Consider the following 27,951-nt stretch of genomic DNA (forward strand, 5'->3'; position numbering starts at 1 on the left):
AAGCGCGGTATAACGGAGTATAACTTCAAATAAGACTCCCCAGTGGGCTCACCGAACAAGGGATGAACGTATAAGCAGCCCATTTTATAATGACAGATCATAGTAGCTCCGTCACTGCGGCGGCTACTGGTCAGGGTTTGACCTTACTGCCGAGGCACGGCTATCATTCCGCTGCTTCTAGAAGAGAAGGAAAGCAAGAAAGGTGCCTGGGCACAGTTCGATGAGTACCGTGGAAGGCGTGGACTTTATCGGATTCGCCGCGTCGACGGCGCCGCCGCCCGGGGTTGACAACTTAAAGGAGAATCCCCCAGTCTTAACTCGGATGGCCCAGCCCTATGCGTCGTGTATCTGTTTATAGGCCCCTCCTTAATCGTAGCCCCCCAGGTTTTGAACAACTGTATAAAGCAGCTTTCGTCGACGGTCTCTCCTCGTGATCTTGTCTCCTTCCTGCAGTATCCTCGCTCATCCTCTCACCGGACCACCTTCGTTTTACACAACACCAAAGGCACACTTGTAAGGGCCGTCACTGTCTTTCCAGAAGCTCGCGAAATCCCAAAACTTCCCAACGCTCTTTGTTTCTCAAGAACCCCATATCCTCTCAAAAGACTCATACAAGATGCGCGCCTCAGCAGTCCTCGCCGCAACCTGCGCCATGTCCGTCACCGGTGCCGCCGTCCCCCGCGACGCCGCTCCCGCAGCCCACCCCTGGCTCGCCCCCGACGTTGCCGGCGGCGCCGTCCGCGGTCCCTGCCCGATGCTCAACTCCCTCGCCAACCACGGCTACCTCGCCCGCGACGGCAAGTCCATCTCCATGCAGGACCTCATCGCCGGCCTCGGCTCCGCTCTGCACTTCAACGAGTCCCTCGTCCGCACCCTCGGCACGCCCGCCTTTGCCACCTCCACCACCGGCAACGCGAGCACCTTCAACCTGGACGACATCGCCAAGCACAACGTCATCGAGCACGACGGCAGTCTCTCCCGCGCCGACTTCGCTGTGACGGGCGACGCGAAGACCTTCAACACGACGGTCTGGGCCGAGACCAAGGGCTACCTCGAGTCCGGTGCCGCCGCCTCCGACAACAAGGTCGGCGTCGCGACCATGGCTTCCGCGCGCAGCAAGCGCATCGCCACCGCAAAGGCGACGAACCCGTCCTTCAACTTGACGACCAGCCAGGTCACCGTCTCTCTGGGCGAGTCGGCCGTTATCCTCGGCACCATTGGACAGAGCTACACCGCGCCTGCTGCGCCGGTCGAGTGGTTGAAGGTCGTCTTTGAGGAGGAGCGTCTTCCGTTCAACGAGGGGTGGAACACCTCTGCCGATGTGATTACCACCGCCCAGGTCCTGGGTCTGTCGCAACTCATTGCTACTAGCAGCAGCTAAGCTTGAGCTCGTATGGTGATTGGGTTTAGATAGAAATAAAATGCGTCATGTTTAACGATTTCAAGTCAATGTCCCAAAGTAGCGATATCGCCGGCGCCGTCGTGAAGACTCAATTGTACTTGTGGAGAGCTCCACGATATTGTCGAACGAGTCCATGAGATGAATGCGTTTGGTGGACGGCAGTCCTCAAGTTCCTCGGCATCTGCCCACGGTGGAGGGTCTCCTCGAGTGTCGTGACTCGTGGACTGGGGATGGAGCCATGTTGAATGAAAAGAAAAAGGGGGTCTCGGCGTTGCATCCGTGCCTTCGTTTTCGCTCAAACTTTTCGGCTCGCACAGGGGCAATCGGAACAAACGTTGCACCGCATGAGAGACTCCATCCCAGGCCGGCACTATGGGCAGTTATGCACGGTCAATAGTCGGTCGCTCTAGACTGATATTGGTGTGGCATACCTCTGTGCTATGGGAGTCTTTATATACAGTCCTTCTCAAGCCTCGTAGAGATTGAGCACGTTTGCAGAAGAAGAATCGAGAGTCTATCATGACGAAATGTCATTCATGTTGACCGAAGACGTGCCATCTTGGTGATCGTTGTCTGCTAGGCGCAACGGTCTATAGGGCGCCTGAACATTTGCTGGAAGAAGCGAACAAAAAAGGAAGAGAAACAGAACAAGCTTATTTCGACTGAACACTTCCTTCGCTGTGCCTGGATCAAGTTTCGGAACGTGGAGTTCATGCCCTAGAGGAACACGGCCGACGGAGGAAATGGTGAGGACGAGAGGTGAAGTCGTAGTTGATGACATTGGGGGAAAGCCGCTATTACGAAAAGGGAGCGGGATGCACCGCCGACCCCTCGGTGCCTTATGTACTACTACCTAATCGTGCTTTGCTAACCTAAGACACTTGGGTACCGTCGGTAGCTGGCAAACGGCGCCCAGTTGAACAACAACCCCAAATCATGATTTTGACCATTCGCCGGCACAAGCTCACAATATCTCCATTCCATTGAATAAACAGACATAGTTGTGCCATAGTTGGCAAGGTCCACCTCTCCACTGCACATGGCCTATACACGGAGATTTTACTCCGACGTTGGAGGCAGGCAGGGAGCGGGAAGCAAATCGGACGGAGATCTGCGATCTAGTACCTTGGGGACCTTAGCGCCGTCCGGGAGTACCATCATTCCCCCACATCATGACGTTTTACGCCTCAAATCCTCAAGCTTCAAAGCCTCAAAGAGCTCAAGGACCTGGAGCTTCACCCCTCTTTGGGGAGGTTTGAGGCAGAAGCCAAGGTGCGAACTCACATGACGTCAACTCGAGTTCAGACCTCATGCTTCTGTATATAAGATCTTCCAACCCCCTTTCATCATTGACAGATTGTTTTTGCACTTCATCAAAATCTGCACTGATATCACTTACTATCAACCATCCTGCAACAAGTTTTGTCCCAAGGTCAAACCATTATCATTTCAGTCAATTCCTCAACAACCACCAAGCATCACCATGCCTCGCGACGGATCTGGAGCCTCCGACAACAAGGTCGAGGAGACCCACGACGTTATCCACGGCGCTGGCGCCGTCAAGGTAAGACGACACACTCCTAGTTATCAGCCCCTCCAAGAGTAACGACTGATCACTTCATTCATCAGGACCCCCACGTCGACCGCGCCGACAAGACTGCGCCTCTCCCTGAGCCTGAAAAGGGTCTCGCCATTGATGGTCTTGCCGCCAGCGGTGGCTCATTTCCTAAGGGAGAGGGTGCTGGACAGGGCGGACGATCCAACTAAACGTCGCGGAATGAATGAGCTAAAGGATGAAGATGAAGAGAGGGGATGATAATCTGTTACCGAAATATGGTCATACTGCACATAGATGATGTCATTTGGTGACGACTACGACGAGGTAGTCTTAATGAGAATGAATTCTTTCAAAGGGTTCCCTGCTTGCGTCTACTATGCATTTGGTCCGCATTGTACTCTGTTCATGTGTATGTGATGACTGAACACCACGATGAACATTAGTAAATATGCTGCCGTTCATCTCTTCAGGTATATGCCTACGTGAAGGCCAAATATTACCATCTATTATAGCGCTCTCAATTCCGGTACTAGGTTTCTGAGAAGAGGTGCTGCGATCTCATTGAGAAAAGGGAAGATACCAAGTATCGCGTACACTAAACAAAGACTCTTAGGATCATCCATCCGATCAAACATCGCCGTCTTGCATTGAAAAGCGGTGCCGGTAACTGGTTACTCACACGAAATGATCATATCCCATGATAACCACGACCCTGCTAGCACAAGGCAAATCCGCGGAAATTCCCGGATACCGAACACCATCAGAATGAGGACGAGTAGCTGATCGCTTCTCAGTGAGATCATCATACTGGTGGCTGTTCTGTCGGCCATAAATTCTGACGGGCAGCGTCGCCGTCCGTTCCGTGATCGGCAAGTGCAAATTTGTAGATGAGAGTGGTGACTTCTTCGTAGATTAGGTTGGAGCGAGTGTTGGAGATGACAATAAACAACTAGCGATGGAGATGGGCAGCTTGATTAAGCTTGGCAAATTTGAGACGAACGAAGCTTTCATGTCTCACCCTGTCAATTACCACATGTCAATCGCAGACAACACATTAGAAAGCAGAGATAGGTAGTCACGTAGCAGACATCAAAGGATTGCATCAGGACAGCCACATCAATGTATCAGTAATGCGAAACTCCAATTCATGAGGGGGACGTGGAATAGTCCACGAGTCCATATCATACCAGCGCAAAAGGCGCATGATGTCCCTATTTTATCTATGCCCCTCCTCCCAAGCTCATCGTCATTCCCAAATTCCAACATGGTAAAAAGCAAACGCAAATCCTCCCTCGCCTCTCAAGGCCTCAGAGATGTGTCTAAATCCTCAAGCCTCAAATACCAGAACGACACCATCATCACCAGCAGTGACAACCCTCTCTCCAGTCTCACCCTGCACGAAGCCAAGCACACCACCACCCTCTCCATCGCCCCGGTGTCCCTTCCACTCCTTGACAAGACCGCCATCCTGTGCCCTCAAATCCCACCGCCTCACAACACCATCCATACCACACGTCGTCAGCAGCCAGCTGTTCTTCACAAACTCCACCTTGACCACACTGAACTCTTCGTGCGCACCGACAAGACTCCTCCTGACGGCAAACCTCCTGCCAGCGTCAAACACGGTAACACTGCCATCAACGGACCCGGCAGCAAGCAACGTAGAAATCTGTCCCGGCCCGCCCGCCGCCGTCGTGAAGCTCAGCGCCTCGATCGAATCCGACGCCGTCTGCAGCGCCGCCAGAATCTGTCCTCCGCCTACAACGTCCGACGCGCTCTTGCTTTTCCCGCCCTTGCCGGCCTGTGCAGAACTCGCCAGCCTAGGCAAACTCACGATGCGGATCGCGCCACCGGCACCACCGACAGCGACCAACGTGCCCTTGGGATCCACCGCGACGCTGTACAACCCGCCCTCGACCACGAAGCGCTGGTCCTCGGCCGTCAAGCTCACCGTCGTCTGGCCGTTGCTCTCCACCAGTCCCGCGGCCGCTGCCTCTCCCCAGACGTCCCACACGTACAAGCTCGCGTCCTCGGAGACAGTGCAAAGGAAGTTTCCATCGGGTGTCCAGGCGCCCGCGGTGACGGGGGCCTGGTGAAGCCAGTACGTCTGCACGAGCTGCAGGCAGTTCGCGGGGTTACCGCCTCCCGCCGCGATATCGATGGTGTATACCCACACGGAGTTGTCGCTGGCGCCGATGGCGATGGTGTTGGGGTATTTGGGGCTCGGGCAGGCGGCGATCCAGTTGATCTCGGGGACCTCCTGCGCCTCGGCGATGAACTTGATCTGGACGCTCGCGGCCTCGGCGGTGGGGGAGTTTACGCGCAGGGCGTGGACGCGGAGCTTGCCATCCATGCCGCCGCTGACGAGGAAGTCGCCCTTGGGGAGGGTGAAGGCCAGGGCGTTGATGCTGTCCGTGTGGCCGTCGATCGGGTAGATGAACTGGAGCTCGGTGGACTGGGGTTGGGCGGCGTCGCCGGAGAAGGAGGCGGGCAGGACGGGGCGGGAGGCGGCGGCGGCGGTGGAGAGGAGGTAGCCCTTTCCGGGGGCGTCGTCTGCGTCGCCTTCGGAGCCGCCGGTGGCGATGAGGGTCGGGTGGACGGGGTGCTGGGCGATGGCGAAGACGGAGTCCTTGTGGGCGTCGAAGTAGGCGACCGAGTCGTTTTGGAGGTTGATTTCTTCGTTTTCGTCGTCAGAGTCCATGGGCATGTCCTCGTCGTCGACGTTGACTTCCTCGCCGACCTCGTCGGCCTCGAGCATCTCAGGCTCCGACTCGTGGCCGTCGTCTTGGGGTGTCTTTTCGTGAGGGGCCGACATCTTGTTTGTTTGTTTCGCTTGTGTTTGGTAATTGGGTCTTTTTCGTGTATCTTTCGAGTTGAGGTTTTCGCACTCTTGGACGTAATGCGCCGAATCCTCTTGATCCTTCTTTTGAGAAGAAAGATGAAAGGGTATGACGTAGAAAGGAACGCTGGGTATCGATCCCTTATTTAGTGCAGAGACAACAAGGGCGCAGAGGCAGGAAGACGACGTTGCTTTATTAATCGTCAATCGAGGGTTCCGGGTGCTTGATAAGCAGGAATTGCGCTGCGCGGGTCGAATTTTTTTGCAGCTTTCTTGGATGGCGGGGTGGCGGGGTAATTCATTCGCAGGTCGATGGTGTCCACTGAAAACTGCAGGCGGTGAGCTCACCTAACTAAGGTGGGAAGCCGGGACCACCGGTTGCTGTGGCCCCCGGGGATCATGGCGGTCGGTGTGACTCTTCACTGGCCATCGGCGGCACGGTGCTTGGCCCGGATGGATTCAATGCCCGTCACGGAGGTAAAGCGAATGCATAGCAACTTCCCCATGTGGTTGAGTTCTGGCCTTCCCAAGCTGCTGCTTCCAGCTATCTTTCAGTGACTGACATTCGTATTGTTGTGTAATTGACCGCGCGGCTCGCTCGTCACGGCGGTACATAAGTTGCTTCAACTCCTGCACCTTTCCCTCACTCTCACGCGCACTCACTTTCTCACTTACAGGCACTTGGCTATAGACAGTAACTTCAGTCTCATAATTAAGCCTTTAATTCATATATCTCTAATTCAGGATATCATCTATCAACCTTACTCAACCACAGCATCGCAACTGGATGCTGCTATTGCCTCAAGAATACGCCACTTCATGAAAATCGGCCATCTAAACGCCACGCACGCTGGTATGAAAATGAAGCCCTACTACAATGATATATCCATCTCAAATCAACTCCCTCCATTACGACTTACACCCTTCTCTATACCAAACTCTCAACGTTTCAGCAACGCAGAGATCTTGACCGCGCCCATGACTACCATCACCTCCGATCATTATCAGCAGGCAACTCCGTAGGCCCCTCCCCGCTAGCCAACTCTACAGGCGGCTGGGGGTGGGTATACCCTTTGTATTGCGTGTGCCCTGCGCCTTGATGCTGGCCACCAGGGTTCATGAGGACCTTGTCGTTGTTGTAATACCCAGCCATGTCGGTCCCAATCATTTCCGATGCAGGCGGTGACGTCTGGGGATACTGCCCATTGTGCTGTTGCTGCGCGTACTGCTGGTTCTGGTACGCATATGCGCTCTGAGACCCCATGGCCGACGACCCATCCATCTCAGGTGCTGTGGGCGTCTCAGCGGGCTTCACGCCCGCGTACCGGTGCTTCCGCCGCCTCCACCACAAGAACAGGCCCACGAGCGCTGCTATCGCGACGACGGGGACGACGACTGCTACAGCGACGATGCCGCCCGTTGACAGACCACCTGAACTCGCTCCCGATGTGGCGGCGCCGGTCGCGCTGCCGCTGGTGTTGTCCGCTCCGGCCGCCGTGCCAGTCGCACTTGCACCCGATGTCGCACCGCTCCCTGCCGCCGCAGTCCCCGTTGCCGTTGCCGACGCGATTGATGCTCCCGAGGTCGTCTTGGGCACGAGATCGCTTGCCTGATACACCATCCTGATACCCCACGCGTTCACGCCATCACGGTCCGACATTGTAACAGCCTGTGTAGCCACCACACCATTGTCTGTCCGTGTAATATCAACGACCGTCGCGGGGCCCGCCATCCACGTGCAGAATTGTGTCTCCCACACGTTGGCAAGCGTCATGTCGTCCTCGACACACGATAGCGTCATATCTCCGCGGTATGGACAGCATGTAACGGTCGTGATAGAGCGCACACCGCCGTTGCGCGAGCACTGAGGTTGCGCGGTGTAGCCCGTCGGGCAGACGGTTCCGGGGGAATAGAAGGCCGTGCTGGCGCCGTTGAACTTGTTGGGTAGGCATTTCGAGTCATTGTCGATGGCGTAGACGTTGTTGGTGAGGTAGATGCCCGAGCAGGAGGACGCTGGTGGTGAGAAGTCGGCCGTTTTGAGCGGGTTTTCGGGAAAGGTTGACGCGATGAACGTCGTTTTCGTTGAGAGCGCCATTTCGAAATGAGTAAATGTGGTGAACGGTGGTGAGAACTGGTGTCTAGATGCTCTCTGTCGACGGATGAATGAGCTCTGAGAGGTCGAGTTCGACTTCGACTTCGAGCCTGTCTTTGCCTACTCGTGTAAGACAAGACAAGGATGACCGCGTGTGGGTACTACTACACTGCGAGATCGAGGAACCTGAGATGAAGCGATTCGCAAACGACGGAAGGGGTCGCAATTGGTAAGTAATTGCAGTGAATGGCAGGCAAAAGGACAGAACAGAGCGAAAATGGGACACGATCAGCAGGGAGCCAGGGAAGCACTCGCTTTTCACAGAATCCTTCGTGCTCATCCATTTCTCAGCTCACGCTCTCGCACTCACACGCCCCCTTCTGGGTCATCCCGTCCAGTCCGCGTCAACCAGTCAGACGGCGCCAATCCGACACCGCAACCGATGAACCCCATGTCTGGAACCTTGGAGTCCCTGAAGTCCCATCGCACGAGACGGTGGTGGGTGGAAAGAGAAGGGCAGCATCCGTAAGGATTCAGACGGGCTGGGGCGGTACAAGCAGGGGGGGAGGGGCCAAGCATCTCAGGTACTGCAGGCAGCCAAATAACAGGTACCAGCAGTCTAGCACACCACCGCTTGGGAGGTAAGAAAAAAAAATTCATAAATTTGGATGTGACGCTAGGAAGAAGGGGGAATAGTTTAAAATGGCGTTGAACTGGAGCCAAGCGAAATCTCCATCGTCGCGCAGGCAGGCGCTGGGGGGAGTCTGTGAGGTGCCTTCGCGAATCCTTCGGCAGGGATCTGATGGCCGGGGGCTGAGCCAGCGGGCGTGTCTGCATCCGTGATCTGTGCCATGTTCCGTGTCTCGAATCTCTCGATCTAGACCTGCTGTTGTCGATGACAAACGTTCTGATAGATGTGCTGAGGCTGATAAGATGCTTCGGTGTTGTCTTGTAGAGGAGAAGGTGAAGCAGATTTGTTTGTAGGGGGACAGAAAGATGAGATGGCAACTGCTTTCCCGTCCCCTTGTGAATACCCACAGAAATTGCAGCTGTTAGCTCATCCGTCAGATTTTGGCTCATTGGCTCTAGTGCGTGAGCACGGAAAATGAAATGAACCTTGGAAGGGATCCAGTGGTTGGTTTCTTTCCCAGTCATCCGGTTTCCGTGGCAGAATATCGAACGAACGAGACGACGCGCCCCGGCTTCTCCTTACCTTATCCTCAATCATCCTTCGAATACCTATGGTGATGCCGCGCGGATAATTGGATGCCTTCACCATGTGTTCTTCCCGATGTATCTGTGCATTGTAGTTTTTGGTGCAGAAACCCGACAGGATGGCGCCGTTAGAAATGGCAGGTCTCGTTCCAAAGCCCAATGACGGCGCCCCGGGCCGCAACGTTTTGAATCTTGGAGCCCTACTCCGCATCGTGAGCCTTACTAGAACCATAGTTTGACTCCAACAACTGGCAAGGGCTGCGATTCAACAATTATAGAACATCAAGTCGCGCGTATTGAAAGTGATCCTGTAGTTGCAAACTATTCTGAACTCTTCGTCATGTTGCCTCATGACCTCGAAACCTGAATTGGCCCTCAACCCTTGAAGCTTTACGCGCTCCCTGAGGTTGCCGTCTCGTCCACCCTGGGGAAGCTGAGTCCCCCCCTCCCTTCTTACACTTGCCCTTCTCTGTGTTTTGCCAAAGCATCGTCCTTTTCCTTCCTGTATAATTTCAAGCCGCAAAACCTTCGCCGCGGTCCTTTATCCGTAACATCTTCCTTGCGTTCAGCGTTCGTTTCTTCGGTTGATTCTCCTTCCGCACTTGCTTCACGTCCACGCCCAAGAGACGCCCTATTGATCTTCTGCTACCCCCACCTCATCAGCTTCTCCCGAATCTGCCGGCTGTTTCCATACTTGGCATTAACCTTTGCGACAGAAAGAATTATCAATAGACCCAGGATGAATACTCCAACAAATAGTCCAAACATTCCACCGACAGTTTGTGCATCAGGCGTCCAGATTCCCCAATATGGTCAGGTAACCGACGCTTGATCCGGCAGCTGATATTCGGAATTTCGCTTGCTTCCGCTCATGGAACCAGGAAGTGACGCTCTCTGTGCAGGTTTGACAATGGAGAAGGTACTGAACTCGCCCCCAACTTGGATGGACTTGGCCTCTATTAAGGTATACAGATGGGCAGATTCGAACAGCCTATGGTCGTTGCTGACATTATCAACGATAAGATCGAAGATGGCACCATCTTGCTGAAGGGGATCGATCAAGTCGCCCTGAGTGTAGTCGATGATGCGCACACCGAGCTTCTCGCAGAATGTCTTCAGCTTGGTGGTCTGTGGGCTACTTACACCGTGAGGACGAACTCATATCAATTTCAGATTTCCTCACATAGTCGTGCTCTTGAAGTCTTCGCTGTCTTTCAAATAGTTACACTCGTGTCTTTCTCTTGGCGATTTCGTAGGAATAGTATACATCAACGTTTACGGAATCACACATCCTGCAGCAGCTACCAAAACAAACGTATCAAAGTGTCCAACTTCTGTCATCAAACGTGTCAGACTACAACTCCAAAGACACGAATTCCTTCTGGCCCTGGACCACCATCTCCGGACCACCCTTCACAGCCTTGCCAAAATCCCCAGACAACCAATTCCTCACCATCTGCAACCCAACTTCAGGCTGGTCCAACGGCACCATATGTCCCGACCCCGCAACAGTCACAAACGCAAGCCTCGTCTCCTTGCCCCCTCTCATCTTCTTAGAGACCTGCTTCCACATGCCCGCCTTAACCGTCTCCCCTCCCTTCTTGGCAGCGAACCACGGCTCGAGCTCCTTAGCAACAAACTCAACCTGCCCAGCCCACGACAACTTATTCGTCCACCGCACGTTACCAGCCGTGTTGCACGCGAGGTCCAAGTCGCCGTTATACACGAGCACATCGACCCCGTTCTCGAGGATATACTTGACATCCTTCTCGGTGCTCAAGAACACATCGCCCGCAAGCTCGAACCGCTCGTTGACGTCCATGGAAATGAGACTAAAGTTCTTGCCCACCGCCTCCGGAACCTCGAGCGCGGCAAGCACCCGCTCCGTCTTGATGTACTTCTCAATCCCATCCCCGGCACCGTAGCAGATATTCTCCGTCTCGCACGGCCGCGTGATATCAAACGGGTTCCGTCCGCCGGCCTTGACGTCCTGGTAATACAGCAGATCCACGTGCCCGAAGCAGAAGTCCGTCGCGGCGCCGCAGACGATGGGGTCCGGGAAGGCGTAGCATGCCTGCTGGAGGTACATGCACCGCGGCAGCGCATCGGCAATCAACCCACACATGCTCTCGTTAAACACGGGCTCCGGAACGCCGGGCTTGGTGGTGCAGAGGGTATCGTAGAAGCCCCACGTCGTGTCGGCAGGCGAGACGTAGCCGTTCCCGATGAGCACCGACGCCAGCGGGACTTTGAAGTCCGGAGGCGGGGATCCCGTGTTGTAGGAGACGATCTCGGCCGCGAGGGCGGGGATGTAGTGCCCGCCGTAGCTCTCGCCTACGATGTGGAAGGGCGCAGTGGCGAGACCGGGGAAGGCTTGGTAGAAGATGCGGAGGAAGATGTTCATGTCCTCAGCGGCGGTGTAGGACGTCGCGGGCGGGGTGACGTCCTCGTCGAAGTAGGAGAGCCCCGTACCGGCGGGCTGGTCGACGAAGATCATGGAGGTGTTTGCGTTCCAGGCGTAGGGGTTGTGTACTGTACCTGTGCCGTTGTCGTTGATGAGGCAAGGTCCGAGTTCTAGCATGAGGCCCACGAGACCGCTTCCGCCTGGTCCGCCTGTCATCCAGAGGCTGAGGGGGTCATTCTCGGGATCGTTCAGACTCTCGAAATACCCTATCAGTGTCGCTTTAGTCGCGCGTTCACTTCCAATGTATTGGGCGCATTTCACTCACAAAAGAAGAGGTGCTTTCCACCGGTGTCTAGCCACCCAGTCCACTGCCTCGACCCCGCGTTACAAATCTCATCGCTCTGCTCCTTGATACGAATGGCGTGGTGCGGGTGCTCCGGCACCGAAAGGGTGGTGAAGTCGGGCGACTCAATGTCTGCCTGCGTCGCGACCGCGGAGGCGAAACGAGTGAGGAGCGCGAGTCCGGAGACTGCTAAAGTCGTAATCCGGACCATCTTGGCTTACTTGTGAGCCAGGACACGCTCAATTGATGAAAGTCCGCGACAATCAACTGACGAGAGACGATAGAGTGAGATATGAGATGAGGGTGAGTAAGGTGAGCTCACAGGTGATGAGCCGTAGTTCTGGGGGAGTTTTGAGGTGGGAACCTGGAAGGTTACGGCGTCCTGATCAGGAAGGCCGGACCGCCGAGTGGGGTCGGCTCGGTGTACCGGGGAACACACAGTCTCTTGAATCTTCGGGTCATCACTGCATGTAATCCGACCGCCTAGAAGCACATGGCTACGACGGAAAGTTATCAGTCAGATCAGACACCGATGAAAATGTTCCCCGCGGTTTGTTCAATCGGAGCAAGAATGCACTCTTGATGACGAAACACCTTCAGGCTACTTGCTCAATTCACGAAGAGTTGATTTTGCCGAAGGCCGTGGACGCTGTCTAAAGACTCCCCGCTAGAGCCGAAGAGAATGAAAGCAAACAGGTGAAGGGCTTCTTCTGGGTATGAATCCATCAAAAAAACGAAGAGGATAGAATGGCAATCATAATGGCACACATCTTTCCAAACATCACCAGACACTTCAAGTTGAACTTATCAATATCAATATTTTTCCCGGCTAGAAATGCCAGTCTAGGTACCTAGATAACCAAAACCAAATTCGCATGCCCAATAATGCAATAACCCCAACAAAACAACCATTTTTGTTGTTTTGTTGTTTAAACTCCCCGGTGGCCCATGTCTCCGGCCCCATAAACCCGCCCGCACATTCATATGTAGTAAACATGAAGGTGTATGTGTATTCCCTGTTGAAATCGTAGGAACTCAAATCCCCGCTTGCTAAGAGATGATTGGAAAAATGTTGAAGGATGTCAGAGAACAAGAGGGATCTCAACGGGTTAGATGCCCCGTCTGAGTTCGCCTAGCCGTCCCCGTGTTGCAAACATGAAGGCTATCATGCAGGCACAAATCTATGGTCTGCTGGTATCATGTCTATCAGATGCAGAATCATCGATTTACTCTGACGTGGTATCCTCGACAGGAGGGCACGTGCAGAACAGGTGAGTGTCACCGTATGCTATGTTCTATTAGTAAGGATTCAAACATCAGTCGGGAAAGGGACAAAGCTTACTGTCGTCAACGCGAGCCACGCTAGGCCAGAACTTCTTCTCCTTGAGGTGAGGCAGGGGGTACGCAGCCTTCTCGCGGGAGTAAGGACGGTCCCACTTGCCCTCGCCATCGCCCAGAATGACATCCATCTGGGGGTGAGGCGCCATGCGGAGGACATTGCCCTCACGAGGCTGCTTGCCCTCCTCGACCTCGCGAATCTCCTCGCGAATGCTGATTAGGGCGTCGACGAAGCGGTCGAGCTCCTCCTTGCTCTCACTCTCCGTAGGCTCAATCATGAGTGTGTTGGCGACGGGGAAGCTCATGGTCGGGGCGTGGAAGCCGTAATCCTGAAGACGCTTGGCAATGTCAATGGCCTCGACGCCAGCGGTGGCGATGAAGGGACGGGCGTCGAGGATGAACTCGTGCGCGCAGCGGCCGTTCTCGTTGGTGTAGAGGATCTTGTAATGAGGCTTGAGGCGGGCGAGGATGTAGTTGGCGTTGAGGATGGCGGTCTTGGTGGCGAGACGGAGACCGTCGTTGCCCATTAGTGCGTTGTAAGCCCAGCTGATGGGGAGGATGCCGGCGCTGCCAAAGGGGGCGCTGGAAACCATGGCCTGGTCGGCGTCGTGGGCGAGACCGGGCAGGAAGGGAGCGAGGTGCTCCTTGACGCAAATGGGTCCGACACCGGGGCCACCACCGCCGTGGGGAATGCAGAAGGTCTTGTGGAGGTTGAGATGGCAGACGTCGGCGCCGATCTCGCCGGGCGAGGCGATACCGATCTGGGCGTTCATGTTGGCACCGTCCATGTAGACCTGACCGCCGTACTTGTGGACGAGCTCACAAGCCTTCTTCACAGCGGGCTCGTAGACACCGTAGGTGCTAGGGTAGGTGACCATGAAGGCACCCAACTCCTCGGCGTGCTTCTTGCACTTAGCCTCCAAGTCCTCGATGTCAAGGTTACCGGTCTTCTGGTCGCACTTGATGGGGACGACACGCATGCCGGCCATGGCAGCGGATGCAGGGTTGGTGCCGTGGGCGGAAACGGGAATCAAGCAAATGTCACGCTTCTGACCACCGGGCTGGGAGAGGAGATGCTTGCGGATGGCCTGGAGACCGGCAAACTCACCCTGAGCGCCAGAGTTGGGCTGCAGAGAGACAGCATCCATGGATGTGATACCCTTCAGCTGGTCAGAGAGACTCTCAATCAAGGCAGTGTAGCCCGGGAGCTCGCTTGCGGGCGTGTGAGGGTGGATGGTGGAGAATCCGGGGAGGGTGATCAGAGCCATCTCCGTCGCGCCGTTTAACTTCATGGTGCAGGATCCGAGAGGGATCATGGAGTGAACAAGGGACAGATCCTTGGACTGGAGGTAGTGAATGTAACGGAGGATCTCGGTCTCACTGCGGTGAGTGTTGAAGACGGGGTGAGTGAGGTACGCGGATTGGCGGCGAAGAGTAGCGGGAAGGAGCTCGGTGATGTCCTGGGTGAGAGCACCGTAGGCCTTGCTCGCAACCTCTGCGGTCTGGGTACCGGTAGCGCTGCCGAGGACGGCGGCAATGGACTTGAACACCTCCTCAGTGACGTGCTCGTTGACGCTGATGCCAATATCACCGTTTCCAAAATCGCGGAAGCCCAGACCAGCCTTCTTGGCCTCGGCCAGGATCTTCTGAGAACGGTCACTGGCCTTGATGACGACGGTGTCGAACAGAACCTTGCCATCAGGGCTGGCGCCGCTTTGCTCGGTCTCCAGACCCGAGGCCTCGGCAACGGCCTGGACTCCACGGGCAAGACGAACCAATCTCGAGGCAATCTCCTTCAGGCCCTCGGGTCCGTGGTAAACGGCAAACAGGGCAGCCATGTTGGCCAAAAGAGCCTGAGCAGTGCAGACGTTGCTGGTTGCCTTCTCACGACGAATGTGCTGCTCACGGGTCTGCAGAGCCAGTCTCAAGGCACGGTTGCCGTTTCGGTCCTTGGAGACACCGACCAAGCGACCGGGCATGCGGCGCTTGTGGGCCTCCTTTACGGCAAAGAAGGCGGCGTGGGGTCCACCGAAGCCGAGAGGAACACCGAAGCGCTGGGCACTGCCAAAGGCAATGTCAGCACCCCACTCGCCGGGTGGCGTGAGAACCGTCAGGGCAAGCAGGTCGGTGGCGGCACTGAGGAGGGCACCCTGCTCATGAACAAGCTCGGAGAGTCCCTTGAAGTCCTCAACCTTGCCCTGGGTGTCAGGGTACTGGACCATGACACCAACCAAGTCCTGTCCCAGTGCCTTGATCTTCTCTGCAGAATCCGCTGCGTTGACGTCGATAACCTCGACCTTGATGCCAAATCCCTGAGCTCTGCTCTGGATGACTGAAATAGACTGAGGGTGAACGAGGTGTGAGACAACAAAGGTCTTGCCGGGTCTCTTGGCCCGGGATGATGAAAGAGCGTTCATGGAGAGAGTCATGGCCTCAGCGGCGGCCGTACCCTCATCCAACAGACTGGCGTTGGCAATGGGAAGCCCGGTCAAATCGGACACCATGGTCTGGTAGTTAAGAAGCGACTCAAGGCGGCCCTGGCTGATTTCGGGTTGGTAGGGGGTGTAACTGGTGTACCAAGCAGGGCTCTCGAGGACGTTGGTCTGAATTACACGGGGCGTGACGCTGGGGTTGTATCCAGCACCGATAAGAGGCTTCGGAGCCGCCTCGTTGGCCTTGGCCCAGGCAGTGGCTCTCGCCAGAACTTTGCTCTCATCGAGGGGGCCCTCATTGTCCCAAGCACCAAATGTCTTCCTCTCGGAGATGACATCCGGAGGGACAACCTGGGCAATAAACTCGTCAATTGACTTTGCCAGAGGGTCGAGCGCCTTCAGCATGGCCTCAGCATCGGTAACATCAGGTCCGATGTGTCGGGGAATAAAGGACTCGGGCCTCTGCAGCGGCTCAAGGGAGGGATCGACTGAGCCAATCTTTGCACTGGTGGCATTCTGAAGAGCTGCAAAGGCGCTGAATGTCCTCACACGGGGAATCCGCGAGGACGATGCCGAGCTTGACACACATGAGTTGCAAACCCACGAGGAAGCAGGTGTCTGGCGGGCGGCGATCCTTGACCTCGGGGCAGCCAGCCGAAGCTGGCGGGGGAGGGGCAATCTCAGTGATGCCATTGTGTGAAGTGAGTAGAGTGGCAATTCACACAAAGAAGATGAAGATGCCAGCAGACTCTACAATGTCGGAGGTGTGTCTTGAAGAAGAGTAGAAAAGAAGAGAGGAAGGGAAGAAGGGCAGGTGTTGTGGTTGAGAGAGTCGTGCGAATAGAAGTATTGCTCGGATCTGGGGCCGATATCGTTGTAGCTCAAGAAGTAACACCCTTGTCGCCACCAACTTGCGATCCGAGATGCGACTCGGGATAAAAGCGACCAAGCTCTCGCACGCAGCCCAAAAACCGTTTCAAAACACCTGAATCCAGGTCTTGACGCGAAAGAGGTTTCTGTTGAGCAGATGGGATGATTATTAGGGAAGAATAAATGGAAGCCAAAGTAAACGTATACAACAGAACAGCTTCCGGAATGCTCTTCAAATATGAAGGAGTCGGTGAGGGCGAGCTCGAGGACCGGCAGCCATCCGCCCTTTCGTTTCTTTCTTTTTGCGGCAACGGCTACTTATCGAGACAGCGGTACGTACTACATAGTTAAAACACCAAAGGTACGGATACCAGGCCACCAGACGTGGCCAGGGATGCCGTTCCTGAGTCGTATACCTACCTACCTTCATAGTAGCATAGTAAGGTTGGGTATGCACAAGTAGATCTCCCTACGAATTACAGAGTGAGATACAGACTACTGTGTCTGCATGCTGGACCGCCCGCTCGTTCGCCGCCGCAACGGACACCCTAAACACTCGACGCCAAACACCAGCTCTTTCGGTTGGTTACGGGATCCCTGGGAACCGCGCACCAACACCCTGAGAGGTGAGGGTGGGAGGTGAGGCTTGGCCTTATCGGGCGCGCAGCGGCGCTCGCTGATAAGCGCGGTCAAAACGATAGGGAAGCTTGATGATGAGTGCCAGTTGGATTATGATCCGTAGCCTGTAGGTGGGCTCCAGTTCCCCAGCCATTCCCTGACTTTGGGGCCCTGGCGCGTTGGGCAAACTGCTCGGCGAGCCATCCATGAGCCGCCGCCATTACGTCCAGAAACGGATGTGAAGGCCAATGACAAGTCGTGAAGGGTGGCGGGCGGGAGACAAGGTTCTGGGGCTCTCGTTCGCGCAGTGTATTCCCAAGCGGTCGTTTGGTTTGAAGGGTTGGAGGTGCGCGGATGAGAAACCGAGTGCTCGGTCAGAGAGCCGAGTATACCACCACCACAGACCTGCCACCAAGAAACGTTTCCCGGTCCTGTCTCTTTTCATAAACTTATGCTCACCAGCCGCCTTACCTAAGCGACCTTGCTTTTGTGCATGTGCAAATCCGATTAGGTAAGGAGAGTGAGTATCTAAGCATGCGCCTGTGGAGACCTCAACTTTGGGGCTCTAGGTACGTACCGGCCGGGACGGAGCTCGAACGATGGAGCTTCTCTAAATTTTTGCGACGACATCATCGCTGTACCTGGCACCGACGCGAAATCCCAATCACGAACGAACCGTCCATCTTGCACCCTCGCCCACGCCTATCCACTTCCTTCAAGTCAATACTACTAAGCTACCAACAAGATGTTCGGAGGATGTACGTTCCGTATCTGCCTTATGCGAGCCGAATTGCACCGAAAGCAACGCTGACCATCTTTCCCTGCAGTCGCGCCCCCCCAGCTTTCCGAGGAGGAGATCAAGCAGATGGAGGCCGAGGCCAACTTCTCCATCCAGCAGGTCGTCGTCTCTGCCGTCCTTCTGTACCTCTGTAAGCGCAAACCTTTCTCTTCCTGTACATGCAAATAGATCTTAAGAGTAGATGCTAACGAGAGACTCCTTGTCCAGCCCCTTTTGTCATTGATGCCGCCTCCAAGGTCCTGTAAAGGACTTGCCATTCACCAACGACAAATCGATGAGCTTGCCATAGTTCAGGATCACGACAATAAAATAAGAACCGTGGGGGGGGGGGGGTGCTCTCTACGAGCAATCTGGTTGCGGCACTAATGAAGCGCTGCTAGCCACCAACCCGCCTCAGGGATGTGTAATGGGAATAATTACCCCTGTTGTAAAATAAGTATCATCTGTACAGTGTAGACGACGACTGGTTGGATGGACAATGGGTATAGATCACATCGGAATCAGGTTTAAAAGAAATCACGACTTTTGTTCAAAGCTTTCCTTCGCTTCTTGCGTTGTTGGAGGGAATACCCTCTCTCAGTCCTTCTTCTTGATGCGGCTAGTAGGCCATCTCCCTTATGCGTTCATCCCGTACATAAAAGCGTCCGCTCGCGCCATCCTCTATCATGACACACCTGGTAATAGCCTTCATCCCAAACGATCTAGATACCCTAGCTCGGGTTCCGCTCTTTCTCCCAGTCCGCAAAGTCTTTTGTAATGGACTCGACTTCCTTCTTGAGATGCTGGATTTGCTTCTCATAATCTTCCAAGACCTATAATCACTGTTAGCGACCAGAATTAAATGATCTGCCGGAGCACAAAACCATACCTTCTTCGTCTTGTGCTCAGTCTCCTCGCTCAAACCCTCGCCGCTCGCAAAAGCAGGCTTATTCGTCTCCTTCATCAGCTGATCCGCGTAGTCTCTGAGCACGATCAACCGGCTCCAGAGCTCCTCCTCTCTCGCCGCCAGAGCAGGATCCTGCACGTTGCGCTCCAGCTCCGCCAGCTTGAGTCGCAAATCATCCTCGTCACCACTCAGAGCGTATCCGCGGTTGCGCAGCACCTGCACGCGGGCAGCCAGCGCGAGACACCGCTCGCGAAGGACGACGTGACGGCGACGGGCCGCAAGGGCACGCACACTGGTCTCGAGGTCGTGCCGCGAGAGGATCGCGTCAAGGCTGGCGTTGATCTGGTGCAGGCGCACGTTGAGTTCCCCCACTACCTTTTTCTGCGTCTGGAGGCGGGCCGCGACGCCAGAGAAGCCTGTGCAGAGAACCGGGATGTAGCCCGGCGCGGGTTTCTTCTGCAGCGCCTCCTCCCAGTCTCTCGGGTCTTCGTGTGGGCCAGGCTTGTAGAAGGGGACGGAGGCTTCGTCGACTTTGTTGTAGAAGTAGTGCTTGAACGCGCAGTTGGGGTTCGTGGGGTTCCACTTCTCGAAGATGAGGGACATTTGTTCGGGAATGGGCTTTTGGTTCTCTGCAGTATACAAGTTAGCATTGATCCAAACGTAATAAGCTACCGAACGAGCACAGGAACGTACGAGGCGTATCCCTTCCGGGTTGCCAGAGTGAGCTCGAGAGCTGTGCTTGCGATTGCGACAGGCTGGGCATTTGTTGTTGCTGCTGCTGTTGCTGCTGTTGTTGCTGCGGCTGCTGAGACTGAGCCATGGAGTTGCCGAATGCGCCTCCCTGGGTCTGGTTCTGGTTCTGTCCTCCGAACAAGCTCATGCCGGATTGCTGCTGCTGTTGTTGCTGTTGCGGCTGCTGCTGTGTTGACTGTCCTAATGTGCTGCCGCCGAAACTACCTCCCCCAAAGAGACCTCCAGTCTGCCCAGCGGGCTTTGGTGCGCCGAACAAACTCATGGTGTGGAATGAGCGTTAAGGATTTTTTCGATGGTGTTCGAAGCAAAGCGTAGGCCCGTCGCGTGTGTCGTCGGATAACGACGATTGGTGCGCGAAGTTGCAGCGAAATGCAAGCAATAAGCCAAGAAGCTCAGCGTAAAATCGATGAAGGAATTGAGGTGAGGGACTGGCGGGTATCAAAACGAAGAGAAACTTCCAGGAGCAGCCAGGGCGCGAAGAAGGCGGTCGACCGCTTTTTTCCTCTCTCAGGCGTTGGCGGAGATGGCTCGCTGGGTATCAGTCGCAAGGCTGTTCAGAGCTACCCTTGGGAGACGAGGACCGAGCCCAGCAACGCGAAAATAATAAATCGGAGCTTGCTGCTGCTGTAGCCTTCACCGAGCGCCACACTTTCCCAGACCGAGCCACCTTGCAAATAGGCCATACCCCAGCCACACTAGTTCCACTTCAGCCTCGCCACCAACCGATCCAATCAGGCGTCTCCTAAATCGACCTCACATCAATTCGTGGTAGCGTCCATTGCCCGGAAAGCTTGCTCTGGAGACCATCCGAACCGCCGATTCGACCACTCCCTTCCGCCCTCCTCCTAGGTCCCATCACAACAATCGCAGCCATGGCTAACCGACGGCCTCAGTACGTTCTCCGTCCCCCTTCCAGGCCGAATAGGCAGGCCAATTGAGCGAAACCACCGCCGAAGAAGACCCCAGGCCGATCGCGATACAGAGAGCTTTAGAGAGAGGCTAACACCCAGCGCCAGGTTCAACCAGCAGTTCCAGGTCGACACGACCCCTCTGCCCGACGATATCCCCAAGGTCAAGGAGATTGGTGCCAGCTCCGCGCCTCTTCTGTCGGCGTCCTACTTCATCGGTGCCCGTTGCCGCGAATACAATGACGACTTCATGCAGTGCAAGACGGACAGCGCGGGCCGCGGCGAGTTTGATTGTTTGAAGGAGGGTCGTCGGGTCACCAGATGCGCCTCCAGCGTGTACGTTGAATCCATTGCTATTGCAGCGAGCCTCGTTGTCATGTTGCCGACGGGCTGCCGCTCAATGGGTCGCGAGAGCAGGTGTTATCTGATAGGGATATCGAGTTGCTGACATGGGAACGACACTACATAGGCTGAAGGATATCAACACCCACTGCCTCGAGCAGTTCAAGGCTCACTGGACCTGCATCGAGAACCGTAACCACCAGCTTTACCAGTGCCGACCAGCCGAGTGGAAGCTCAACAAGTGTGTCTACGAGAACCTGGTACGTCATCATCCCGCGCATCCGTTCCAACACGAGGAAGGGAACGATCCCAACACTTCCTTCTGCCTTTCATGAAAACATCAGACTCGTAGCTAACACACTATCTCACCAGAAACTCGAGAAGAACATCCCCGACCAGCGCCCTGGCGTCACCCCTGTCGAGCTCCGCCACCACATGATCTACGCCGACCAAGCCATCAACACGCTCGAGGGCAAGCCCTTCATCCCCCCGTCAAAGCAACAAGCATCGTAGAGGTGTAGCAAGAGCAGACGGCGATATGAGGGTTTAGCAATTTCTTCCGCGTGAGCGCGCGGAGGGCAATCGAGGGCTTTGTGTTGAAGATGTAGGACTTGGAACAAGGCGATAGAAAACGCTGTGTACATATGTCATCAATCAGAGTTGGGATCAAACCAATGGCTTCACTTTTTTTTTTCTAAACATCTTTCGACCCAATTTTAGATCTTCTTTACTTGTTCTAATGTCTGATGCCGCTTCAGTCGGGTGCTCCTGTTGGTTGTTGATGAAGAGAGTGCTGAGACGTAGAGACCATCTTGACTGTTCTATGTCCGACGTAGGGCTCTGGAAGGCATGTGAACGATCTCTTTCTAGATGGAAGCGGCTAATCACATTGAGGTCTTAACTTCTCCAGGCCATGCTCAGCACCCCTTATAGTAAAAGTCAATCAAAGCAGCAAAAGAGTCCACCCCCCCCCCCCCCCCCCCCCCCCCCCCCCCCCCCCCCGGGCGCCCCCCCCCCCCCCCGCCTGCTCGCACCACCCACCGGCCCTCGCCCGCCGCCGCCGGGTGGGGGTGAGGTTTTCTTTCACCCCCCCCCCCCCCCCCCCCCCACAGGTGCTGAACTGGGGGCTACATCTCTGGCGCACTTGCTGGAAATCGAACTCGAACTCGGAGCCTGTCGCCGAATAGGCTGTGGACGTAATTTGATTGCCGACCTTGAACCACTCCACCACCCAGTCAGTTTGACCTGACCCATCGACCTAGACGGGCGCCTGCTGGCTGGTGACAGGAACGGGTTTGGAGAGGGTTATATACCTTTGGCTTCGCTCTCATAGGCGTCTTGGATGTAGACCAGATGAATATATGGTACATACACGTGATCCTATCTTGCCCAGCCCCCCGGGTTGCTGATGGCTTTCGGGTATCCTAAGTGATGGATCACTCAACTACGAGCCCGTCTCGCTGGAAAGGTAGCCTTGCCAAGATCACTATGACTTTTGTCGCCAATCTCTCGATCGTAGCAATCATGTGCATCCCAAGTGATCACGATATGATGTAGGAGATGATCGACCAGCAACACCACAGCCAGGAAGGCACAGCATCGTCAACACCACTCCGTCTCCTATTGAAAATACGATTCTCCCCTATTCACAACGAGCCGAGGCATCTGCCCGAAATGTCACAGCAAAGGAAGTAATTACCCGCCAGCATCCGAAACTTTGCGAACCTTCTTAAACCTCCCACTCTCTCACACTCGCTACCTCTCGCCGTCCCATCTTACCATTCGTAAGACAAATCAATCTACATAAACACCGCCAATCTGAGATGTCTCTCACAGGAAAGACAGGAGCCGAGGCTGATACCAGTACACCCGCAGAAACCGGGCGCCTTCACTTAACTACCACCATACGCTAACCCACATGCACATTAGAAGAAGTCCTTCAACACTTTGGACCGCAAGAGCCTCCTCAAACTGACTCTCTCTGCCCTGCCCATATCTCGTAAAGACATGTGACGTTACAATTGATGCCCAGGTTGCTTCCACGAGCACTAGAGTCATAAAGTAAAACAAGGTAAGCGTAAGCTCTTGTCTGAGCTGTCAGACACTGCAGTATCCAGCTGTCAGCGGGTAGCCGGGACATAAAGGGTCAGCGTGAGATGGGGCGGGGGCCAGTTCGGTTACGCCTTCTGCAGGAGTGACAAGGTGAGAAAGATTATGACATATTCTCTAGAGATGACACCTAGTATTCACTTCAGTCACATTTTGGTAATATTTCTGGGGGTGAGTGGGATCTTCTACTAATTGAGATGTGAGCAGCCACTCCAGCTTCGTCACAGATGCGATGTGAGATTAGTTGGGCAGCGAGCATGGTGATGTCGATGTTCCCAGCGAAGCTGGCTACGACTTGATAATGCTCGTAACCTGCGCTGCAGTCAGGCAAGAAATCACTCCTTTAGGCAAGACAAGCCGGTGTATCTCAGAGAGCACAATATGCTTCCGACGCAAGGCTTCACACAGGACAAGATCGCCACCACCTATGATTCACCACCTTTGACGAGACATAGAACACCTTTGTGGTCCCCCAAACCTTCGTAACCTTGTTGTCCTCAACCCAAGGTGGCCACACGCAGTCCACGTATTCCGCGCAGTCCTCTATAGCCCGCCAAGTTGGAGCGTACTGTCGGGGTGGGCGAGAAAGTACACTTTGGCCGAAAGGTTACGAGTGCGGCTTCTCCTTCACTGACGCGAACCTGCCATTTAAAGTCTACAGATGCCTGGCGTCTCGCTGTAGCATTATTTATGCCGGTTCGAACCTCTGTTTTTGACGTTTCCTTTTTTCGACATATCTTCTCTCCATTATTGAAGACATTTTGAATTGTGTTGTCCATTCATAAGTATTAAAAAGAAAGCAAATTTTGTCCGGCAAAACACCAGTCGAGAGATGGTGACACCAACGGGGATCGAACCCTAGCGCAACTTCCTAAAAAGACCTTCTGCTTCACGCAGACTACCTCTCCAGAGAGGCAAAATCTACAAAAGCCACAAAAGAAGCATAAAGGCGCTTCTACGCGGGTAGACGTTGTGTCGTGTGCCAAACGATGTAGGCGAACAGATGTAGTAAGAAACGATGGAGATGGGCATATAGAAAGCTGACGGGCTATTCTTTTCCTGCGCGACGGCGGCCCAGGCATCACACCGACGAAGATGGCCCGACCTAAAGATGCCGTGGAAAGAAATCAAACAACCGTAGCGGCTTATTTGGTTATTCAAGGAGAGCACGCGAAAGGTCTTACAGGTTCTAGAAAGGCCGTTCGGGTACAATTGCCCGGAGGAGGGACAATGAAGAGGACCAGCTGGGTAGGATGTGTGTCCCATGATTCTTGAATGTCTCTATCTGAGACATTGGGCCGGGGATGATGAGTCCGATGCCACCACGAGAAGCCATGCAGGCGAATCCAACATCTCTACTCAGTTTAGAGCCTTGATGCCACTTACCGGCAGAGACCAACAGAGACTCATGCTCTCGTCCGGGGAGAGTCGTACAAATCATAGCAGCAGCCGGCCATGTATTCTCCCCCAAAGTTGTCCAATCTGAGACTCAGAGTGCGAGGCCATCCGATCCAAGAACCGCGGCAATGTTGTCGTACAGTGTCTAAGCATGACTGAGTGTTATGTATTTGCCACATCGAGGAACCATTGCTAAAACTGCACTTGCTGGATGGTCCTCCATCGTTAAAGCGTTCGGCATCCTCAACCTGGGTGTTGCCTTCTTGTCTAAGACAGTGGACTAGATTCTGAACCCCGTGTTCAGATCCTGCGGCATTCGATCCCTTGGATCTGACTCCTTCATTGAGACTTCGTCAGCATCTCAAAAGAAACAGTCATTAGTGATATTCCCGCCACCATGATGCGTCAAAGGAAGCAATCCCATCGTGTTTGACGCTGTCGTGAAACCGCCGTTGGCTTGACGTCAGGGTTCTGCTGTCGACGATGTGAGCAGAGGGGAGATGGAGGGGCTCTATCATGCCAGGCGCTTAAAGCGGTATTAGGGTAGCGCAACCTTAACTCCCGGGCGCTGAACGACCAGGTCGCAAAAATTGGCCGCAGCCCATCGTCAAACAATATGTTTCGGCTTGCGTCGAAGTGTTTTGGCGATCCAAGTGGTTCTCAGCCAACCGGATGCACTTTGGACGGTAAAATCCAGACAGAAGGCTTGGTGTTCTGCTTCTCTCGTTCTGGTAAACGAGGCCGTCAACCGGCTCTGTTTACGGCTGGCGGTTCAAGACAGAGCTGGCGCTCTTTTCCCAGATTTGCTCTGAAAGGATTCGCAGCCCAACAAGCAAGCAAGCGGCGCTAGTCACTAAATGTCTTGTGCGGCATTAGCTTGCCCGGGATGGGATGGAGATGAGCCGATGTTGGTATCCGCAATCTGGTGATAGCCTTGTGCTCTAGCAGCGGCCGGGTCTTCAGATCTTGGGATCCATAATGGAGATGCCGTCTTCCCCGGAGACGGACGGTCTGAACGCTGACATGATGTGCCGCAAGGCCCGCGGTTCGCCGGCAGTGGTAAAAAGAGGGCCGCCGGGCAGAGAAGAAAAAAACTCTCACCAAAATCTCCTGGGTCAAAATTAAGGATGTTTGGTGCCCTGGAAGTAAACGACACCTCATTTCCTGGTGGGTGCGCAACCTCAAGGTGGTCCTCTCTGAACCCTGTCCCGCTATCTCGATGGTCGTGCCCGCGCCATGACTGAGTGTGGTTGGACCGCGAACAGCAGGGGAGAGAAACGTCTCATTATCTGATAGCTTTGCGTTCATTTGCATAGAGAAATGAGATGAACCGACAAAGACAGAGGGGGTTCCCTGGCGGTCAGGCACTGGCGGTCTAGGATAGCGATGTCGGAGACGTCCCCTCGTCTCCGCAATTAGTTTCACCACATGGGTTGTAGGTTAAGCCGCTGGAAGCCTGCAGAATGAAAACCAATATCTAAGCTGTAGTACGGAGTATACCATCCCGCGTACGAATCCTTGGAGGGATTACATTTTCATCTGAGAGAAGTTGGAGAACAAGAGATGAAGCTCTATGCTTCAGGATCTAAGTGTCATTGGCGATTGGCAAGGTTGCATTCAACTACTGTCGGGGAATGCATCTGTGCACCTCCCATGTGCAGGGGAGGGAACTTCCGAGCTATCATCGGCGGACTAGCCCAACGTCTCGTCGCTATGTTGCGTTGTATGCCTGTACGGATAGCTTAGCACAGCTCAGTTTCCAGACCCTTTCAGCTCGAGGCTACCACGTCAGATAGTATGAGGTACTAAAGTCACGCGGATGATGGGAGTGTCGTCCCTAACAGGCTACTAGGTGACAATGGTTGAATTATGAAAAGGCCTGGTGTCTGTGGTTTTTCTTACGGCATTGGCCACCCGAGTTTGTTAGGGACTGGTCGCCAAGAAGGCGGGACTGTTCGATGGAGAATAAATCAGCTGTGCTGGCTGTCTGTCACATACGCCATCTCGATCAATACTGCTGATCACGGCTCCAGTCTGGCGAAGAGGGGGGGGCAGATTGGCTTTCGGGAGAAGACCGTCTCAAACTTTGGTCGTTGGAAGATGCTGCCCACGCGGGGACTAACGTCAAGTGCAGCGGGAGACGATTCTGAAGCGACCGTTGACTTATGCCATCGTTTCTGCCGTGATCCATTGCGTCTTTTGCATCTCTCCGAGTGGTCAGGTGCCAAACTCCGGAGCCCGAGTCATCCTAAACCACGACATATTTCTTGTGGTCGGCCGTGCGTGGTGTAAGTGATGGCATTAGTGTCCCGCTGCCGTCGGAAGTCATGCAGCGCTCAGACGAATGAACAGTTTCCTCTTCGGCGGTCGCCGCACCAAAAGAACGCCTTTGAAATGGACACGCGGACTCTCTAGCTGAAGAGGCGTCCTTGGGTGCATGGCAATCATTGCGTATCCTGTAGTTCGGCGAGCAACACCACGCGGCTTGCACCCTGGGGAAGCATGGCATGGAAAGCTTCTTGCCCCCTTCTCCTTCATCAAGGCTCCTTGGGAGCAATCGAGAATGGAAGTTATCGGTGTAAGTGAGGATCCGCTTCGGCGTCCATGAACCGTGCCCACTGCCCATAGCTGATAATGAGAGAGGGATCCGTATCGGTTCCTGCTTCTGCTCCTCTACCCCGGAAAGGCAGCATGATGTTGCTGTAGTGGGCGGCCGGAAAATTTTGCAGCTTCATCTCGCTCATCGTGAGTGCTGTACCAGGATGCCAGGTTTTGTTCCTGGTTGGTCGTCATCGGTAATCAGACGTCAAGAGATGCGTCGTGTGCGATGAGACGCTGACAGGATGACAGAAGCGGCACAGATGGTGATGTGGAGAGGGGGCCAACAAAAGTCTCCACGAAGTATAATGAGGTCATTTGGCGAGACAGCGGAAGAGACGGCCAAGGTGATGCGGGAGTAAAGTTTAACGCAGACTGCCGACCGGGGATGGTTGACAGGAGTACAGCGTGTGAGCGTGCGTATACGTAGTCCTCAGCGTTGCAGCGATCGACCCGGTGAAAGCGCCATGGCTTGGGCCATTGCTCGGGAGACAGACTACGAGAGACAGAGAGGAAACAGTGTGAAATGGGCGGCAACGAGAGAAATCATAGAAACAGAGAAACACTTCTGTGGCACTTTGGTGAGTCTGGCAGAATGGAAAGAATCCATAGAAAGGTGCACAGTTCACAGTCCACGCAACGCTTTGAGCAATTCGCGGAAAGACTGGATGAACGGGTCCCCACCGAAATTAAGGCCGTTTCAGACTGGTGGATCTCCCCGGGCCAAGTGGCTGTTTGATGGAGACGCCCAGCAGACCCTTGCAGCAATCAGGGCAAGAACGACTGCATCTGCAAGGCACCGGCTCGGTCAGCCGTTGGTGTTGAACCAATGGGACGAGGCTACTGCATGCTGCTGCTTGGGGATTGGCCAGAGATGCCGGGAGACCAGGAGTCGGGACGTGGGCGGGAGGGCAACATCCATCTCATCGTCCCATGGGAGGAAAGAGTAAGGGAGGGGGTGAATGGAAGGGGTGTGCGTGGCAGGAACGAGGCGCCGGGACGAGAGGCGGAGCGAAGGTGCGCTAGCTGGTATTGGCAACAACTAAA

General features: G+C 54.7%; 9 protein-coding genes across 9 annotated transcripts; 4 read left to right on the forward strand and 5 right to left on the reverse strand.

The window, feature by feature from the left end:
- Window positions 1-616: 616 nt before the first annotated feature.
- CPAR01_09983 (uncharacterized protein) lies at window positions 617-1,381 on the forward strand (the record flags this gene model as incomplete). The annotated part of the gene is made up of 1 exon (XM_060494246.1): window positions 617-1,381. The coding sequence occupies one exon, from the start codon at window positions 617-619 to the stop codon at window positions 1,379-1,381; it is 765 nt and encodes a 254-aa protein (XP_060346428.1).
- Window positions 1,382-2,885: 1,504 nt separating this feature from the next.
- CPAR01_09984 (uncharacterized protein) lies at window positions 2,886-3,169 on the forward strand (the record flags this gene model as incomplete). Its single annotated transcript, XM_060494247.1, has 2 exons — window positions 2,886-2,966; window positions 3,032-3,169. 2 exons carry the CDS (start codon window positions 2,886-2,888, stop codon window positions 3,167-3,169), a joined length of 219 nt encoding a protein of 72 aa, XP_060346429.1.
- A 1,118-nt stretch (window positions 3,170-4,287) lies between these two features.
- CPAR01_09985 (ribosome biogenesis protein Sqt1) lies at window positions 4,288-5,775 on the reverse strand (the record flags this gene model as incomplete). Its single annotated transcript, XM_060494248.1, has 1 exon — window positions 4,288-5,775. One exon carries the CDS (start codon window positions 5,773-5,775, stop codon window positions 4,288-4,290), a length of 1,488 nt encoding a protein of 495 aa, XP_060346430.1.
- Window positions 5,776-6,787: 1,012 nt separating this feature from the next.
- CPAR01_09986 (uncharacterized protein) lies at window positions 6,788-7,894 on the reverse strand (the record flags this gene model as incomplete). The annotated part of the gene is made up of 1 exon (XM_060494249.1): window positions 6,788-7,894. The coding sequence occupies one exon, from the start codon at window positions 7,892-7,894 to the stop codon at window positions 6,788-6,790; it is 1,107 nt and encodes a 368-aa protein (XP_060346431.1).
- Window positions 7,895-10,460: 2,566 nt separating this feature from the next.
- CPAR01_09987 (serine carboxypeptidase) lies at window positions 10,461-12,064 on the reverse strand (the record flags this gene model as incomplete). Its single annotated transcript, XM_060494250.1, has 2 exons — window positions 10,461-11,776; window positions 11,836-12,064. 2 exons carry the CDS (start codon window positions 12,062-12,064, stop codon window positions 10,461-10,463), a joined length of 1,545 nt encoding a protein of 514 aa, XP_060346432.1.
- Window positions 12,065-13,079: 1,015 nt separating this feature from the next.
- On the reverse strand, window positions 13,080-16,316 carry CPAR01_09988 (glycine dehydrogenase; the record flags this gene model as incomplete). Its single annotated transcript, XM_060494251.1, has 2 exons — window positions 13,080-13,141; window positions 13,196-16,316. The coding sequence occupies 2 exons, from the start codon at window positions 16,314-16,316 to the stop codon at window positions 13,080-13,082; spliced, it is 3,183 nt and encodes a 1,060-aa protein (XP_060346433.1).
- Window positions 16,317-17,856: 1,540 nt separating this feature from the next.
- CPAR01_09989 (uncharacterized protein) lies at window positions 17,857-18,155 on the forward strand (the record flags this gene model as incomplete). The annotated part of the gene is made up of 3 exons (XM_060494252.1): window positions 17,857-17,869; window positions 17,939-18,040; window positions 18,118-18,155. 3 exons carry the CDS (start codon window positions 17,857-17,859, stop codon window positions 18,153-18,155), a joined length of 153 nt encoding a protein of 50 aa, XP_060346434.1.
- A 465-nt stretch (window positions 18,156-18,620) lies between these two features.
- On the reverse strand, window positions 18,621-20,232 carry CPAR01_09990 (nucleoporin nup44; the record flags this gene model as incomplete). The annotated part of the gene is made up of 4 exons (XM_060494253.1): window positions 18,621-18,722; window positions 18,779-19,425; window positions 19,490-19,806; window positions 20,114-20,232. 4 exons carry the CDS (start codon window positions 20,230-20,232, stop codon window positions 18,621-18,623), a joined length of 1,185 nt encoding a protein of 394 aa, XP_060346435.1.
- Window positions 20,233-20,421: 189 nt separating this feature from the next.
- CPAR01_09991 (CHCH domain-containing protein) lies at window positions 20,422-21,312 on the forward strand (the record flags this gene model as incomplete). The annotated part of the gene is made up of 4 exons (XM_060494254.1): window positions 20,422-20,441; window positions 20,566-20,793; window positions 20,927-21,059; window positions 21,172-21,312. The coding sequence occupies 4 exons, from the start codon at window positions 20,422-20,424 to the stop codon at window positions 21,310-21,312; spliced, it is 522 nt and encodes a 173-aa protein (XP_060346436.1).
- Between the last annotated feature and the right edge of the window lie 6,639 nt (window positions 21,313-27,951).

The sequence above is a fragment of the Colletotrichum paranaense genome (genome assembly GCF_030867605.1).
Source record: "Colletotrichum paranaense strain IMI 384185 chromosome Unknown Scaffold_8.1, whole genome shotgun sequence".
NCBI classification, from domain to species: Eukaryota; Fungi; Ascomycota; class Sordariomycetes; order Glomerellales; family Glomerellaceae; genus Colletotrichum; species Colletotrichum paranaense.